Here is a 16,833-nt window from a genome sequence, read left to right as displayed (position 1 = left end):
TTACAATTTCCAAATCTCTTTCTGGGATCTCATCTATTACATTCTGCAGCTCTTCGTGGCATTCATCTTTCCTTTCTTCAGGGGAATCATTTGTTGGTGCATAGCAAACTATAATGCTCATATTGCATTGGTTTGATTTGAACTTTGCTAGTAACAATCTACTATTTACAGCTCTCCACTCGGTTAATGTCTTTTCTGCTCTTGGTGTCATCATCAGTCCTACCCCTTCCCTTCTAACTCCCTCTGATCTTCCTGAGTATATATATATATATATATATATATATATATATATATATATATATATATATATATATATATATATATATATATATTGCCTTGGTCTAAAGTTTCCTTACCAGTCCCCATACAACTTGTTTCACTTAGGGCCAAGATATCCAAACTATATTTCACAAATTCATTCTCCACTTGCGGTAACTTCTCAATCTGATTCATGGTTCTAACATTCCAGTTACCTGTTTTTAATTTGTCTTTAGTGTTTATTAGCCGGGAGATTCTTAGCACCCCGCTACGCCCGGGACTGCGGGCCATTCTGTCAGGTAGCAAAACCTAAAATATGATTAGTAGGTCCTGAGCATGACCATGGCCGTACCATGAGCAGTATTATGAGTGCCGTTCATGAATTCATTCATTCATACTGTGAGGTTAGCCATAGTTTATGACCTGTCAAGTAGTATGTTGTCAATAGAATTTTATTGGAAATAAGTGGTATTTATTTCACACGGTAAGTAATTTGGTTATGGATCTTATGAGATTTAATGTTTGAATCTTCAATTTGGAAAAAAGATTAGTGGAATTACCTTTCTTAAAGATGAATAGGTAAAATTGCTCAGTTTCAACGTTGAAATGTGGTTTATTTTTTTTTTTTAAACAATTCTATGCCGTCTTTGAAAACCATATCTGTAACATGTTATATAACAATCTGATCGTGGTAGGCCTACTTCGATAATATTTCCTTATCAACAGAACTCTCATTTCAGGCTTATTTTACCTGCCAAGTCCGTAGGTCAAAATTCAAAAACAAAAGACCAGAGTTGAATAACCCTCATGGAGAGAGTGTTTGAAACTAAAGTGGTAGGCCTATAGATGGCCTAATTTGACTGATTTTGAAGAGGAACGTTTATCTCGCTTCCTTTGTAGGTAAAATCCACCCTCCTTCCCTCCTTAGGGTGTGAAATGCTGCCAGTGAACCTCGTGGTGTCCACTGTAAGCTTAATTGAGGATATTTAGTGTTCCTTCGACCCGTATGACTGAGCCTTCTATGTAGCTTTCTACCATAACTCCTTCCATCTTGCTGTTCAACTTCTTTAGAACATTCCTTCATAGTGCAACTGCAAAAAAAAAAAAAAAATATATATACATAAGGGAGATACATTTCATCTCCCCTATATAATTTTCTCTGTATAATGAAGAGCAACGTGTCTGGCTTTATCTATAAACGTATTTCTTTACTGTCACGCTCAGTGGCATTGCCAGACGTATGGCTAATCGGTCTCTCCCCGTCTCTTGGATATGAGGTAAAGGTTTCTGGTTTCAGTTTCATCACCATAGATACTCACCAGAACGTCATTCAGGCAAGGACCCCCCTCCCCCATTTTGGTGCCCAACTACAGCAGTCGCCTCCCCAGTAAACAGCTTAGACTCACGGTCCCGGGCTGGGATCGATCTGCTGCCATCGAAGGCTAGGCAAACATGTTACCACTGTACTAGCCAGGAGGGGAGAGGATGTAGTCATACCTTAGTGAGAGGAGGATACTCCCAAAGTTCACTCGGAAACCACTACTTCCCACAAATTACCGAAACTATCGTTTTGTAGTTAGGAAAGGGGAGGAGATGGTAAGGGTTGAATCTATGTGAATATCTATCAATAATTATACGTCATTTTTAACGGCTTGTCTACACTATAAAGAATTGTTATGGATATCAATCCTTCGTTTAAATGCCCATTTTTAAAGACGATTGTTTGTAATGTGCCTTTGACACATTTCCTTTCAATTTGCACGATCTTCAACGTCAGCCGTCACTGAAATGCAATACGAACTAACTGGGTTACATTGGCCTTAATTACGTATGATTGGAGTGCGTCGTTATCAATAGAGTGCGCTAGTGTAGTGTACCTATCGTGTTCCATCTTAAGCGTCACGATTGCTTGCAGCAGCTGGTTCATTGGAAGTGACAATTAACAATTTCTTACCAGCGTCAGTTGGAAGTGTGGCCTACTACCGTTTGTCTTTCTTAGAATGGCATTTTTTTCGTACACATTATGACTAATGTTATCAATAATATCTAAAAGTCTATTTCTGAAGGGTTAATGCCATTGCGTGGAATACTAGAGAGCAAAAAGTAAAAGAAAAAACAAGCCTTAGTTATATTTAATTAACTTTATTATTATTATTATTATTATTATTATTATTATTATTATTATTATTATTATTATTACTTGCTAAGCTACAACCCTAGTTGAAAAAGCAGGATGCTATAAGCCTAGGGGCTCCAACTGGGAAAATTGCCCAGTGAGGAAGGGAAATGAGGAAAAATAAAATATTTTAAGAACACTAACGACACTAAATTGAATATCTCCTATATAAACTATAAAAACTTTAACAAAACAAGAGGAAGAGAAATAAGATAGAACTATAATAAGAAAAAAATTTACCTTTATATTAATGAAATTGTGGTAAACCACATTCGCTAATACTTAACGTTCCAAATTATTCCTTACAATGGTTAGTTAGCTAACTATACACACTCTTCTTTCGCCCATCTTCCCTATCAGTTAGAAAAGGTAATTTGAAAGAACAAAAATTAAATATCCAAGTGACATAGTGATACCCGAACTGACAACAGATTGATTGAAGAGTTTGATATCTAATTGCGCTGATCAAAGTGTTGACATGTGAAGAAATGTCGTAATGGGGTCGTGGGAGCGGATTCAAGAAGACAATTTTCTGTCAAGTTACTTTCACCTTTGAGGGTTGTTTTTCTGATCCTGTTTTATTATTATTATTATTATTAGCTTATCTGTAACCCTAGTTGTAGAATCAGGATGCTATAAGCCCAAAGGGCTCAAACAGGGAAAAGTAGCAGACATGGAAACATTGCTGTACAGGACCTAAATGATCTGTTTGTCGTGTACATTTTAGGTATTTCGAGTATCATACAGGATGTTATTATTATTATTATTATTATTATTATTATTATTATTATTATTATTATTATTATTATTATTAGCTTATCTGTAACCCTAGTTGGAGAAGCAGGATGCTATAAGCCCAAAGGGCTCAAACAGGGAAAAGTAGCAGACATGGAAACATTGCTGTACAGGACCTAAATGATCTGTTTGTCGTGTACATTTTAGGTATTTCGAGTATCATACAGGATGTTATTATTATTATTATTATTATTATTATTATTATTATTATTATTATTAGCTAAGCTACAACCTTAGTTGAACTATAAGCAAAGGGCTCCAACAGGTAAAAATAGACCAGCGAGGAAAGGAAATGAGAGAATAAACACTACAAAAGAAGTAATTAACAATTCGAATAAGATGATTTAAGAACTGTAACATTAAAATAAATCTACCATGTATAAACTATAAAAACTCAAAAAAATAGGATTGGGAATAAGGTAGAAAAGTATGCTCGAGTGTACCCTCAACCAAGAGAATTCTACCACAAGATAGTGGAAGACCATGGTACAGAGGCTATGGCTTTACCCAAGACTAGAGAAAAATGGTTTGATTTTGAGTGGAGTGTCCCTCTCCTAAGAGTTGCTTATCAAGGCTGGAGAGTCTCTTCTACCCTTACCAAGAGTAAATTAGCCACTGGACAATTACAGTGCAGTAGTTAACCCGTTGAGAGAAGAAGAATTGTTTGGAAAGAGCCGTAACGAGAGAGAAGGATCCAATGTAGTACTGTCTGGCCAGTCAAGGATTCAATGACTCAGTAGAGTCTAGCGGGGTCTCAACGGGTGGTTGATGTCTTTGCCGACCTATCAACTATGTTTTCTTATTTTCATTTCTCATTGGGCTATTTTCTTGGAATTCTTTGGCTTATAGCATCTTGTTTTTCCAACGAGGGTTGCGGCTTAGCAGGTGAAAATAATGATTATTTATTTTTTGAACTTTTTAACACGCTTTATAGTGTTCCCTGTCAATAAACTAATGCCACTAAAGTCTCTTCTATCTCTTGTTTATCATTTTTTATTTCATTTATCTGTACAAAACTTACAAAGAGTAATTACGTACTTATAACAGTTGAATTTCCGTAAAGTTACTGACAATGCAATTCCTTGCAGAAACCTCGGCCACTTTTGAGTGACGGACGCACGCACGGATAAGCAACAATGGCGCTTATGAAGAACCTAAGTGTAATATTGGTAGTACTGTTAGCACTAGCTCTCAGTCCCGTCAACCCAGCTAGTTTGGTAAGTATAGTTTTATTAGTTATAATTCTTTTTCGTTTATCATCAATAAGAAACTGATTAGGAAGAGAATTTGCAAGTTGGGAGAGACCTATAGGCTACCCCTCTCTCTCTCTCTCTCTCTCTCTCTCTCTCTCTCTCTCTCTCTCTCTCTCTCTCTCTTAATCTGAGGGATGAAAAGGTTTCAATCCTCTAGGCCTAGTGCTTTCTGCTTTTTCCTTGTTTCTGCTTCTTATTTCTTCCATCTTTCTGTCCTACCAATTACTTCGTAATGCAACTGTGCATGTTTAGGTCGAATGGACTCCCCGGTCCCAATTCTTATGTCCCTAATGATTTATTATTATTATTATTATTATTATTATTATTAAGCTACAACCCTAGTTGAAAAAGCAGAATGCTATTAGCCTGAGGGCTCTAACAGGGAAATAGCCCAGTGAGGAAAGGGAATAAGGAAACTACAACAGAAGTAATAAATAAAAATAAAATATTTTAAGAACAGCAACTGTCAAAATGATATATATGAACTATAAAATCTTCCAATAAAACAAGAGGAAGAGAATTAAGATAGAATAGTGTGCCCGAGTGTACCTTCAAGCAAGCGAACTCTACCCCAAGACAGTGGAAGACTATGGTACAGATGCTATGGCACTACCTAAGACTAAAGAACAATGGTTTGATTTTGGTGTGTCCTTCCTGAAGAGGAAAGTTACCACTGAATAATTACATTACAGTAGTTAACCACTTGAGTGAAGAAGAATTTTTTGGTAATATCAGTGTTGTCAGGTGTATTATTATTATTATTATTACTAGCCAAGCTACAACCCCAATTGGAAAAGCAAGATGCTATAAGCCCAAGGGCTTCAATAGGGAAAAATAGCCCAGTGAGGAAAGGAAATAAGGAAATTAATAAATGATGAGAACAAGTTAACAATAAATCATTCTAAAACAATAACAACGGCAAAACAGATATGTTCTATATAAACTATTAACAACGTCAAAAACAGATATGTCATATATAAACTATAAAAAGACTCATGTCAGCCTGGTCAACATAAAAACTTTTGCTCCAACTTTAAACTTTTGAAGTTCTACTGATTGAACTACCCGATTAGGAAGATCATTCCACAACTAGGTAACAGCTGGAATAAAACTTCTAGAATACTGTGTAGTATTGAGCCTCATTCTGGAGAAGGCCTGGCTATTAGAATTAACTGCCTGCCAAGTATTACGAACAGGATAGAATTGTTCAGGGAGATCTGAATGTAAAGGATGGTCAGAGTTATGAAAAATCTTATGCAATATACATAATGAACTAATTGAACGACGGTGCCAATGATTAATATCTAGATCAGGAATAAGAAATTTAATAGACCGTAAGTTTCTGTCCAACAATTTAAGATGAGAATCAGCAGCTGAACACCAGACAGGAGAACAATACTCAAAACAAGGTAAATTGAAAGAATTAAAACACTTCTTGAGAATAGATTGATCACCAAAAATCTTAAAAGACTTTCTCAATAAGCCAATTTTATGTGCAATTGAAGAAGACACAGACCTAATGTGTTTCTCAAAAGTAAATTTGCTGTCGAGAATCACACCTAAAATTTTAAGTCATACAAATTTAAAGAAACATTATCAATACTGAGATCCGGATGTCGAGGAGCCACCGTCCTTGACCTACTTATAATCATGCTTTGAGTTTTGTTAGGATTCAACTTCATACCCCATAATTAGCACCATGCACTAATTTTAGCTAAATCTCTATTAAGGGATTAACCAACCACAGATCTACATTCAGGGGATGGAATTGATGCAAAGAGAGTAGCATCATCTGTGTTGCATGTTTTCTAGGCCAAACCACATATCATGTGTATATAGTATGAAAAGTATTGAGCCAAGAACACTAGCCTGTGGAACACCGGATATCACATTCCTATACTCACTATGGTGCCCATCAACAACAACTCTTTGAGATCTATTACTTAAAAAATCAATAATAATGCTAAGAAACGACCCACCCACTCCCAACTGTTTCAATTTGAAAACAAGGGCCTCATGATAATTACCTTCAGCAAACCTGTTAAGACTTGAGCTACCACAAACACATTTACATAGAGGACAGAAGAGAATCTGTAAAGAATAGACCAGACTATTCCGTGTATGTGTAGGCAAAGGGAAAATGAACCGTAACGAGAGAGAGGGATCCAATGTAGTACTGTCTGGCCAGTCAAAGGACCCCATACAGGCCGATTCATACGACCCGTTTTCTTTCCGACAGGCTGGCCAGTGGCTAACCGCCGTCGAAATGTTGTACACCCAGCAAAAAAAAAAAAAAAAAAAAAAAAAAAAAAAAAAAAAAAGAAAAGAAAACAGTGTCGCCTGGCCAGACCTGACTTGGAGAGATCATGCCCCTCTTGCCCTGAAATGTGGCCGACGTTAAACAACCGAGACATCTTTAGGGGATGGTTCGAATGTGAGGAGGAGGGAAATTACCGATATCACTCAAAGAAATGCTATGAAGAGAGAGAACTTTTTAATTCTTTTAAGAAATCTAATCTAATATTATTTCGAAACTAATTCATCAAAAGATTTTATCATAACTTTTTATTTGAATTTTCCTATCCTATTTCTATATGAAATTTTCTTGAATAATATTGGAACCGACTATTCATATTGATATTCATAACACGGAAATATCCTTCGTTTGCATTTTCCAAAGCGATCCCCCCCTCCTCTCTCTCTCTCTCTCTCTCTCTCTCTCTCTCTCTCTCTCTCTCTCTCTCTCTCTCTCTCTCTCTCTCTCTCTCTCTGTTCCACATACATACACATTGTAGCCTAACGTATTATATGTAGGGGCTAATAATGTATCGTTTCAAATAGCACCTATTGGGTCACTAATCATTAATAAGAGGCCGTTGTTCAAAATTCCGAAGGTAATGAGGTTTAAAGGTTTAGCTGTTCGATTTCAGTGTTTTCCTTTGATTTCGATCATGGGCCACGTAGCTCTGTGTGGTTGGGGTCACCTTTTGTCACGGGCTACTTAGCTCCGGCCCTCTTAGAGAAAATAGTATTATTTGATATATTAATTATATTAGTCTAAGGTTGGATATTTAAAATGCATCATCAGTTAACATAATTTATATTGTTTCAGAAGTGATTGGTGAAAATAAAATATGTAAAATGATAAACAATGAAAGTGTTCAGTGGTGCATCATTATAGTGATGTTGTGGTATAAAGGATGTATGGTATAAAAAATTAAACTATCAACTCATTGTTTACTCAAATTATCTGATTCAGCGTCAATAACCCTAGATGTCAGGATGACAAAAACTCCCAATCAATCGATCAAATTATCGGGACAAGTCGCCCAATTCCAAGCGAACCCCCTTCCCTCGTGATGATTGCTCAATGCTCAAAGGTCCGAGTCTAGCTGGCTTCACTCTCCCCAAGGCAAAAGGAATTATTTCCTTAGCAGTGACTCTTTGTATTGTTACGATTTTATTTGTCGTTTCATGACCTGATGTCCAGCACCTTATATGTGTTCTCCCGGTAAGCTCTTCAAGAAATCCATTACTCTCGATATCTGTTCAATCAGTCTTTTGCATATTTACTTCGTTATTTATAGTTTTGATATAATTTTAAACACCTGGAAAGCAAACTATGAAATATTGTCATCTTAGTATTTGGCTTTTCATTGACTAAAATACTTCCACCAGAAAGATCTGATCATAACTGTGAGACCTTTAAACCTCAAACATGTGGGGATGGGGGATATAACGAGGTGGGGTTAAAGATGATGGTGGAGAGGTGGCAATTGGGTGATCTTAATGTATGGCTTCACGAGGTTTGCTTATTAACATTTATGAAGTGATGATGATGATGGTAATACCCCTATTGATAACATTTAATATCAATGATTCGAACTCGCAATGAAAACGGGCATATATCGTTCTAACACTGTTTTTAGGTGGTCACTGAACATCTTGGGAACATGGGATCTTTACCCAAAAGAAATACAAATCCAACACCAGCTTGCAAAGTAGTTAGTGGTCTTGTGTGATCCTTGGGCACATCCAATTAACATGATATATTGGATACATAAGCATTTAGAGTTCTTATGTTCCTATCTAACTTATTCTTGAACGAGAGAGAGAGAGAGAGAGAGAGAGAGAGAGAGAGAGAGAGAGAGAGAGAGAGAGAGAGAGAGAGAGAGAGCGCGCATCTGCTAGAATAATACAAACACAGGATCTATCATTCCGACATATATTAATTACAATAGTCAGTTCCCACAATATTTGAGGATTTTCCATATAAGAATGTAATAAGGAATTCAAATATATCGGTGTGATTATATTTTTCGATAACTATTCGCGAAAACGATTGCCTTTCTTAAAAGAATAAGAGATAAGACCTCTATATCTTTCATGTACACACACACACACACACATATATATATATATATATATATATATATATATATATATATATATATATATATATATATATATATATATATATATATATATATATATATATATATATATATATATATATACAAGTTTATTACAAGTCTACCGTACATATTCCTGTCGAATTCAGGAATCTGTTCTTGGACTTGAAAACAACCCTTCTCCACTATGATAGCTGATTAGTGAGTTTGCAACACGTGGTTATTTGTCATGAATATATATCAATAACAACGTGTTGCAAACACTTTGACTAATCAGCTATCATAGTGGAGATGAGTTTATTCTAAATCTAAGAACAGATTCCTGAATTCGACAGGAATATGTACGGTAGACTTGTAATAAACTTGTATTTGTCTTGATAGCATGGTTGGTTACAGTCTCTGCAAGCATGGTTTCGGCCAAGAGACATAGGTTCGAATTTCTGCCCAGCCAGAAGCTGTTATCATAAATGAATTTCTAGTGGATATTCATTCCCAAAGATAGAATTCGATATTAAATGTCATTGCGGTTATATTTACATTAATTAAAATCAAGAGAGTTAGTCATATATATATATATATATATATATATATATATATATATATATATATATATATATAAATATATATATATATATATATATATATATATACATATATATATATACATATAGTATATATATATATATATATATATATATATATATATATATATATATATATATATATATATATATATATATATATATATATATATATATTCTTACCTTTTTTTCTCACTGACGGGTGTTAAGTACCAGGAGCCTGCATGGTGAGGAGCAGGTATGCTGGCTGTTTAGTTCGCCAGTCGCCACTCACCTGGCGGGGTCATTTCATTCATAGAAAATGCCTGAAGTGTATGCTGTTGCACCTCTTTGGCCCATATTTTGAGGTTCCTTACCTCTAGCATCAGGGGCTTTTTGACCTCTTATTTTGAGGTGCCTTACTTCTGGCATTTGAGGTTCTTTGTCTTCTATTTTGAGGTGCCTTATCGCTAGCATTAGGGGCTTTTTTACCTCTATTTTTAGGTGCTTAACTTTAGCTTTACTGGCTTTATGACCTCTAATTTTAGGTGCCTTATCTCTAGCATTAGGGGCTTTTTTACCTCTATTTTGATATGCCGTATCTCTAGCACTAGGGATTTTTGGCCTATATTTTGAGGTGCCTTATCTCTAACATTAGGGGTTTTTTTTTTTTTTTTTTTTTTTTTTTTTTACCTCCATTTTAGGTACCTTAACTTTAGCGCTACGGGCTTTTTGACCCCTATTTTGATGTGACTTATCTCTAGCATTAGGGTTTTTTACCTCTATTTTTAATCGCCTTATCTCTAGCACTATGGATTTTTGGCCTCTATTTTGAGGTGCCTTATCTCTAACATTATGGGCTTTTTTTACCTCTATTTCGAGGTGCCTTATCTCTAGCATTAGGGGCTTTTAGACCTCCTATTTTTAGGTGCATTATCTCTAGCATTAAGGGCTTTTTGACCTCTTATTTTGAGGTGCCTTATCTCTAGCATTAGGGGCTTTTTTACCTCTGTTTTTAGGAGCGAAATCTATAGTGTTAGGGGCTTTTATACCTCTGATTTTGTGGTGTCTTATCTCTAGCATTAGGGTATTTTTACCTCTATTTTTAGGTGCCATAACTTTAGATTTAGGGGCTTTATGACCTCTATTTTTAGGTTCCTTACCTCTAGCATTACGGGCTTTTTGACCTCTATTTTAAGGAGCCTTATCTCTAGCATTAGGGGCATTTTTACCTCTATTTTAGGTGTCTTACCTCTAACATTAGGAGCTTTTATACCTCTAATTTTAGGCGCCTTATCTGTAGCATTAGGGGCTTTTTGACCTCTGTTTTGAGGTGCCTTATCTCTAGCGTTAGGGACTTCATGACCTCTATTTTAAGGTGCATTATCTCTAGCATTAGGGGCTTTTTTACCTGTGATTTTGAGGTGCCTTATCTCTAGCATTAGGGGATTTTTTTACATATATTTTGAGGAGTCTTATCTCTAGCATTAGGGGATTTTTTTTACCTATATTTTGAGGTGCCTTATCTCTAGCATTAGGGGATGTTTTTACCTATATTTTGAGGTTCCATATCTCTAGCATTAGGATATTTTTTACCTCTGTTTTTAGGTGTCTTAACTATAGATTTAGGGGCTTTATGACCTTCGATCAAAGAGATTAACCGGCGATGAAATGTGGGACAGAGGTAGATGGAGAACACTGGCCAGAAACATCGACCCCACATAAAAGTGGGAAAAGAGGCAGACAAAGAAGATGACCTCTATTTTTAGGTGCCTTATCTCTAGCATTAGGGGCTTTCTGACCTCTGATTTTGAGGTACCTTATCTCTAGCCTCTAGCATTAGGGGCTTTTTGAAATTATTTTGAGGTGCCTTATATCTAGCATTAGGGGCATTTTGACCTATATTTTGAAGTGCCGTGTCTCTAACGTTAAAAGCTTTTTACCTCTATTTTTAGGTGCCTTATGTCTAGCATTAGGGGATATTTTTACCTCTATTTTTAGGTGTCTTATCTGTAGCATGAGGGTCTTTTTTACCTCCATTTGGAGGTGTCTTATCTCTTAACATTAGGGGATTTTTTTACCTCGATTTTGAGCTGCATTACTTCTAGTATTAGAGGCTCTTTGACCTCTATTTTTAGGTGCCTTATATATAGCATTATGGGCTTTTTGACCTCCATTTTGAGGAGCATTACTTCTAGCATTAGAGGCTCTTTGATCTCTATTTTAGGTACCTTATATATAGCATTAGAAGCTTTTTGACCTCTATTTTTAGGAGCCTTATATATAGCATTAGGGGCTTTTTTACCTCTTCTTTTAGGAGTCTTATATATAGCATTAGGGGCTTTTTTTTACCTCGATTTTGATGTGCATTACTTCTAGCATTAGAGGCTTTTTTACCTCTCTTATTTAGGTGCCTTATTTATAGCATTAGGGGCTTTTTGACCTCGATTGTTTGGTGCATTACTTGTAGCATTAGAGGCTGTTTGACCTCTATTTTCAGGTGCTTTATTTATAGCATTAGTGGCTTTTTTACCTCGATTTTGAGGTCCATTACTTGTAGCATTAGAGGCTCTTTTATCTCTATTTTAGGTGCCTTATTTATGGCATTAGAGCCTTTTTACCTCTATTTTTATGTGACTTATTTGTAGCATTAAGGTTTTTTAACCTCTATTTTCAGGTGCCTTATTTCTAGCATTAAGGGGTATTTTACCTCTATTTAGAGGTGCCTTATTTCTCGTATTAGGGGCTTTTTTTTTACCTATATTTCAAGGTGACTTACCTCTAGCATTAAAGGCTATTTTACGTCTTCATAAAATAGTTGCTGTTCTCTTCTGTCTGTTCTAGTTTTTAAAGTTCTTTAGTCTTTCAGTTTCCTTTGATATTTTTATCTTCCAGTTTCCTTAGTTCGTCAATTTCCTTCGAGATTTCGTTGTATTCTTTCCTAGTTCGTCAGTTTCCTTCTAGATTTCAAGAGAGATTTCAGTGCCGTGTGTACTCAGTTCGTCAGATTCCTCAGAGAAATCGATGGCAACTATGTCTTTGTCCATCAGGGCGATGGGTAAAGACAGGAATGCAATAAATTTTCTCCGCATACGTCATCACACTAAAGTAAACGACGAGCAACACAATATATTTACCAATACGATCTGGATATGACCTTTCTTCAATGTCGAATTTTGGGACTATCCTGTTGAAGAACCACACGTCACTCACCGTTTAATTGAACCATTCTGTCTCCGTCCTTATTTCCTTAGTTCTAATAGTCTCCAATTATAGGACATCGTTGCAAAAGCCCAAGCAAAGGATCATTCAAGTCACGTACATTATGTTCTTCAAAGCTCGCCAACTTCTGCAGCAACCACCAAAACCAGATGTAGATGAAGGTGTTCCGAAGAGCCTCTTGTTGATCCTGTAGTTGTAATACACAATTCTCACAGTCAGCTCCCTGTTCCAAAAATAGCCATTGACAATGTTCACTGCGTTGCATCCTTAGTTTGAAAAAAGAAATCAAGTCTTCAGAAGTCATTTGAAGCTCCGGCCGGAGCCTTTCAGAACTTCTCTGGGAAGATTCTGTTCTGGAGTCATTCAGAACTCCATGCTAAATCTACGGCTATGTCTTCTGAAGCCTTTTGAAGATCCCGGAAAATTTTCTTCAGGTGGCATTTAGGAAGCTCCAGGAAGAATCTGTTCTGGAGTCATTCAGAACTGCATCCTAAGTCTACGGCTATTTCTTCTGAAGGCATTTGGAGATCCGGGAAAGTTTTCATCCTAAGCCGTCCAGAGAATCTGTTGTAGGGTCATTCAGAATTCCATGCTAAGTCTATGGCCATTTCTTCTGAAGCTATTCCGAGATCCGTGAAGATTTTCGTCTGAAGCCGTTTAGGACTCTTGAAAAAAAAACTCTTTCCTTTCAATAAACCCTAGTAACTCATCATCATCATCATCATAATAATAATAATAATAATAATAATAATAATAATAATAATAATAATAATAATAATAATAATAATAATAATAATAATAATAATAATAATAAACTGCATGATTTGATTTATGGATTTGAGTCTGAACGTTCTGAAGTCGTTCATCACTCGGATTTGCAATTTGAAGGAAAAGTTAACACTGAATAGGAAGATGAAAAGATAATTAATTCTATAATTTATTACTTTCATTATTAAGTAACGCCTGAAGCGCACTTGGAGATCGAATCGGGCGAAGGGTAATTGACGTTTTCAGCAAACCGCATTGAAATAACCGGAGGCTTTGACTTATTTTTTCAGGTTTTAGATTTAAAACAACCCATTTGGTACGAATCGGTATTAGAGCCGTTCGAAACACAGAGAATACTTTTCGAAAAACGCATTTGACAAGTACTTTTCTGAAGAATTTATTTTAGATCATCAATGATGATGTTAATATTCACATGATTTTTCCAATGGAATTATTACTTTCTAGATTTTTTTCGAAGGCGATGGATATTCCTATGGGTATATGATATGTTTCTACAATGGTTTATATATTCACACACACACACACACACACACACACACACATATATATATATATATATATATATATATATATGTGTGTGTGTGTGTGTGTGTGTGTCATTGGCCATGGCTGGTCCACTATAGAACAAAGACCCCAGACATGCCACTTTATAAGTTCGTCTTCTCTTCCTTCCCTTGCTTCTTTTACAATCTCTAGGGACACATTCTACAATTCTTAATGTCCATCTATTGTCTGACATTCTCATTATATGTCCTGCCCATGTCCATTCCTTTTTCTTACATGTTAGAATATCTTATAGTGTAGTTTGCTCTCGTATCCATGTTGCTCTATTTATGTCTCTTATTGTTGTTATTATCATCATTCCTCCCATAGCTCTTTAAAGTTATAATCAGCTTATGTTGTAAGGCCTTTAGTAAGGCTCCAATTTTCTAATGCTTAAGTTAATACTGTTAGAACCATCTGATTACTACTTTCCTTTTTAGAAAAAGAGACATTATATATATATATATATATATATATATATATATATATATATATATATATATATATATATATATATATATATATATATATGTGTGTGTGTGTGTGTGTGTGTGTGTGTGTGTGTGTGTATATATACACACACACACGCATACATGAATACATATATAATTGATACACAACGTCTCATCGGCGTCCAAAATCGAAAACAGCTTTTATTATTATTATTATTATTACTATCCAAGCTACAACCCTAGTTGGAAAAGCAAGATGCTATAAGCCCAGGGGCTCCAACAGGGAAAAATAGCCCAGTGAGGAAAGGAAATAAGGAAATAAATAAATGAAGAGAACAAATTAACAATAAATCATTCTAAAAACAGTAACAACGTCAAAACAGACATGTCATATATAAACTATTAACAGCATCAAAAACAAATATGTCATGAATAAACTATAAAAAGACTCATGTCCGCCTGGTCAACAAAAAAGCATTTGCTCCAACTTTGAACTTTTGAAGTTCTACTGATTTTACAGATCGTCCTGCAGATAGTTTTCAGGATAACAGCAGAAATACATTTACTTTTCTCCATTTATTGTTTGGTACCGACATGTGTTTCGGATCACTTCGCGACCCTACTTCAGGACTACATTGACTTTAGGAACTACACTTTAATGTAAAGGTTATGGTGGTAAAAATTTGATCAAATTTTCACCTTTATAACCTTTGCATTAAAGTGTTGTCTGTCCTAAGTACACCCAGCAACAAAACCGGTGTCGCGTCGCCAGACCCACTTAGATGCATCTTGCCATTCTTGCCCTGAAAGGTGGCCCGACGTTTAAACAACCAAGACATCGTTAGGATGGTTCAAATGTGATGAGGATAGAAATGACCGATATCAGTCAAAGAAGTGTGAGGATTAATGATATATATATATATATATATATATATATATATATATATATATATATATATATATATATATATATATATATATATATATATACAGGAAGGAGATAGAGAGGTCTTATCTCTTATTCTTTTAAGAAATGCAATCGTTTTTTAGAATAGTTATCGAAAAATATAATCACACCGATATATTTGAATACCTTATTACATTTTCATATGGAACATCCTTAAATATTGTGGGAATTGACTCTCGAGTTCAAGAATAAGTTAGATAAGATCATAAGAACTCTAAATGCTTATGTATCCAATATTTCATGTTAATTGGATGTAACCAAGGATCACACAAGACCGCTAACTACTTTGCAAGCTGGTATTGGATTTGTATTTCTTTTGGGTGAAGATCCCATGTTCCAAAGATGTTCAGTGACCACCTAAAAACAATGTTAGAACGATATATGCCCGTTTTCATTGCGAGTTGGAATTATTGATATTAAAGGTTATCAATAGGGGTATTACCATCATCATCATCACTTCATAAATGTTAATAAGCAAACCTCGTGAAGCCATACATTAAGCTCACCCAATTGCCACCTCTCCACCATCATCTTTAACCCCCATCTCGTTATATCCTTCTACCCCCATCCCCACATGTTTGAGGTTTAAAGGTCTCACAGTTATGATGAGATCTTTCTGGTGGAAGTTTTCTAGCCAATGAAAAACCAAATACTAAGATGACAATATTTCATAGTTTGCTTTCCAGGTGTTTACAATTATTTCAAAACAATAGATAACGAAGTAAATATGCAAAAGGCTGATTGAACAGATATCGAGAGTAATGGATTTCTTGAAGAGCTTACCGGGAGAACACATATAAGGTGCTGGACATCAGGTCATGAAACGACAAATAAAATCGTAACAATACGAAGAGTCACTGCTAAGGAAATATTTCCTTTTTCCTTGGGAAGGGTGAAGCCAGCTAGACTCGGACCTTTGAGCATTGAGCAATCATCACGAGGGAAGTTGGTTCGCTTGGAATTGGGCGACTTGCCCCAATAATTTGATCGATTGATTGATTGATTAGGAGTTTTTTGTCATCCTGACATCTAAGGTTATTGATACCGAACCAGATAATTTGAGTAAACAATGAGTTGATAGTTTAATTTTTTATACCCTACATCCTTTATACCACAACATCACTATAATGATGCACCATTGAACACTTTCATTGTTTATCATTTTACATATTTTATTTTCACCAATCACTTCTGAAACAATATAAATTATGTTAACTGATGATGCATTTTAAATCTCCAACCTCAAACTTATATAACTGATATATCAATACTATTTTCTCTAAGAGGTCCGGAGCCAAGTAGCCCGTGACAAAAGCATTTCTTTGAGTGATATCGGTAATTTCCCTCCTCCTCACATTCGAACCATCCTAACAAAGTCTCGGTTTTTTAATGTCGGCCACCTTTCA

At 35.5% G+C, this 16,833-nt stretch overlaps 1 protein-coding gene across 1 annotated transcript in view; it reads left to right on the top strand.

Moving 5' to 3' along the window:
* Window positions 1-4,317: 4,317 nt before the first annotated feature.
* The window catches only part of LOC137623241 (heme-binding protein 2-like), an 80,197-nt gene continuing 67,681 nt past the window's right edge, over window positions 4,318-16,833 (top strand). The window contains exon 1 of the mRNA XM_068353982.1: window positions 4,318-4,446. Coding sequence (XP_068210083.1) covers window positions 4,366-4,446 — 81 coding nt within the window. The 5' untranslated portion in view covers window positions 4,318-4,365. The remainder of the gene's footprint in view (window positions 4,447-16,833) is intronic.

This window comes from Palaemon carinicauda, chromosome 30 (genome assembly GCF_036898095.1).
Source record: "Palaemon carinicauda isolate YSFRI2023 chromosome 30, ASM3689809v2, whole genome shotgun sequence".
Taxonomy (NCBI): Eukaryota; Metazoa; Arthropoda; class Malacostraca; order Decapoda; family Palaemonidae; genus Palaemon; species Palaemon carinicauda.
Note: the sequence above shows the minus strand (reverse complement) of the source record. Positions and strands in the feature narration are given on the sequence as shown.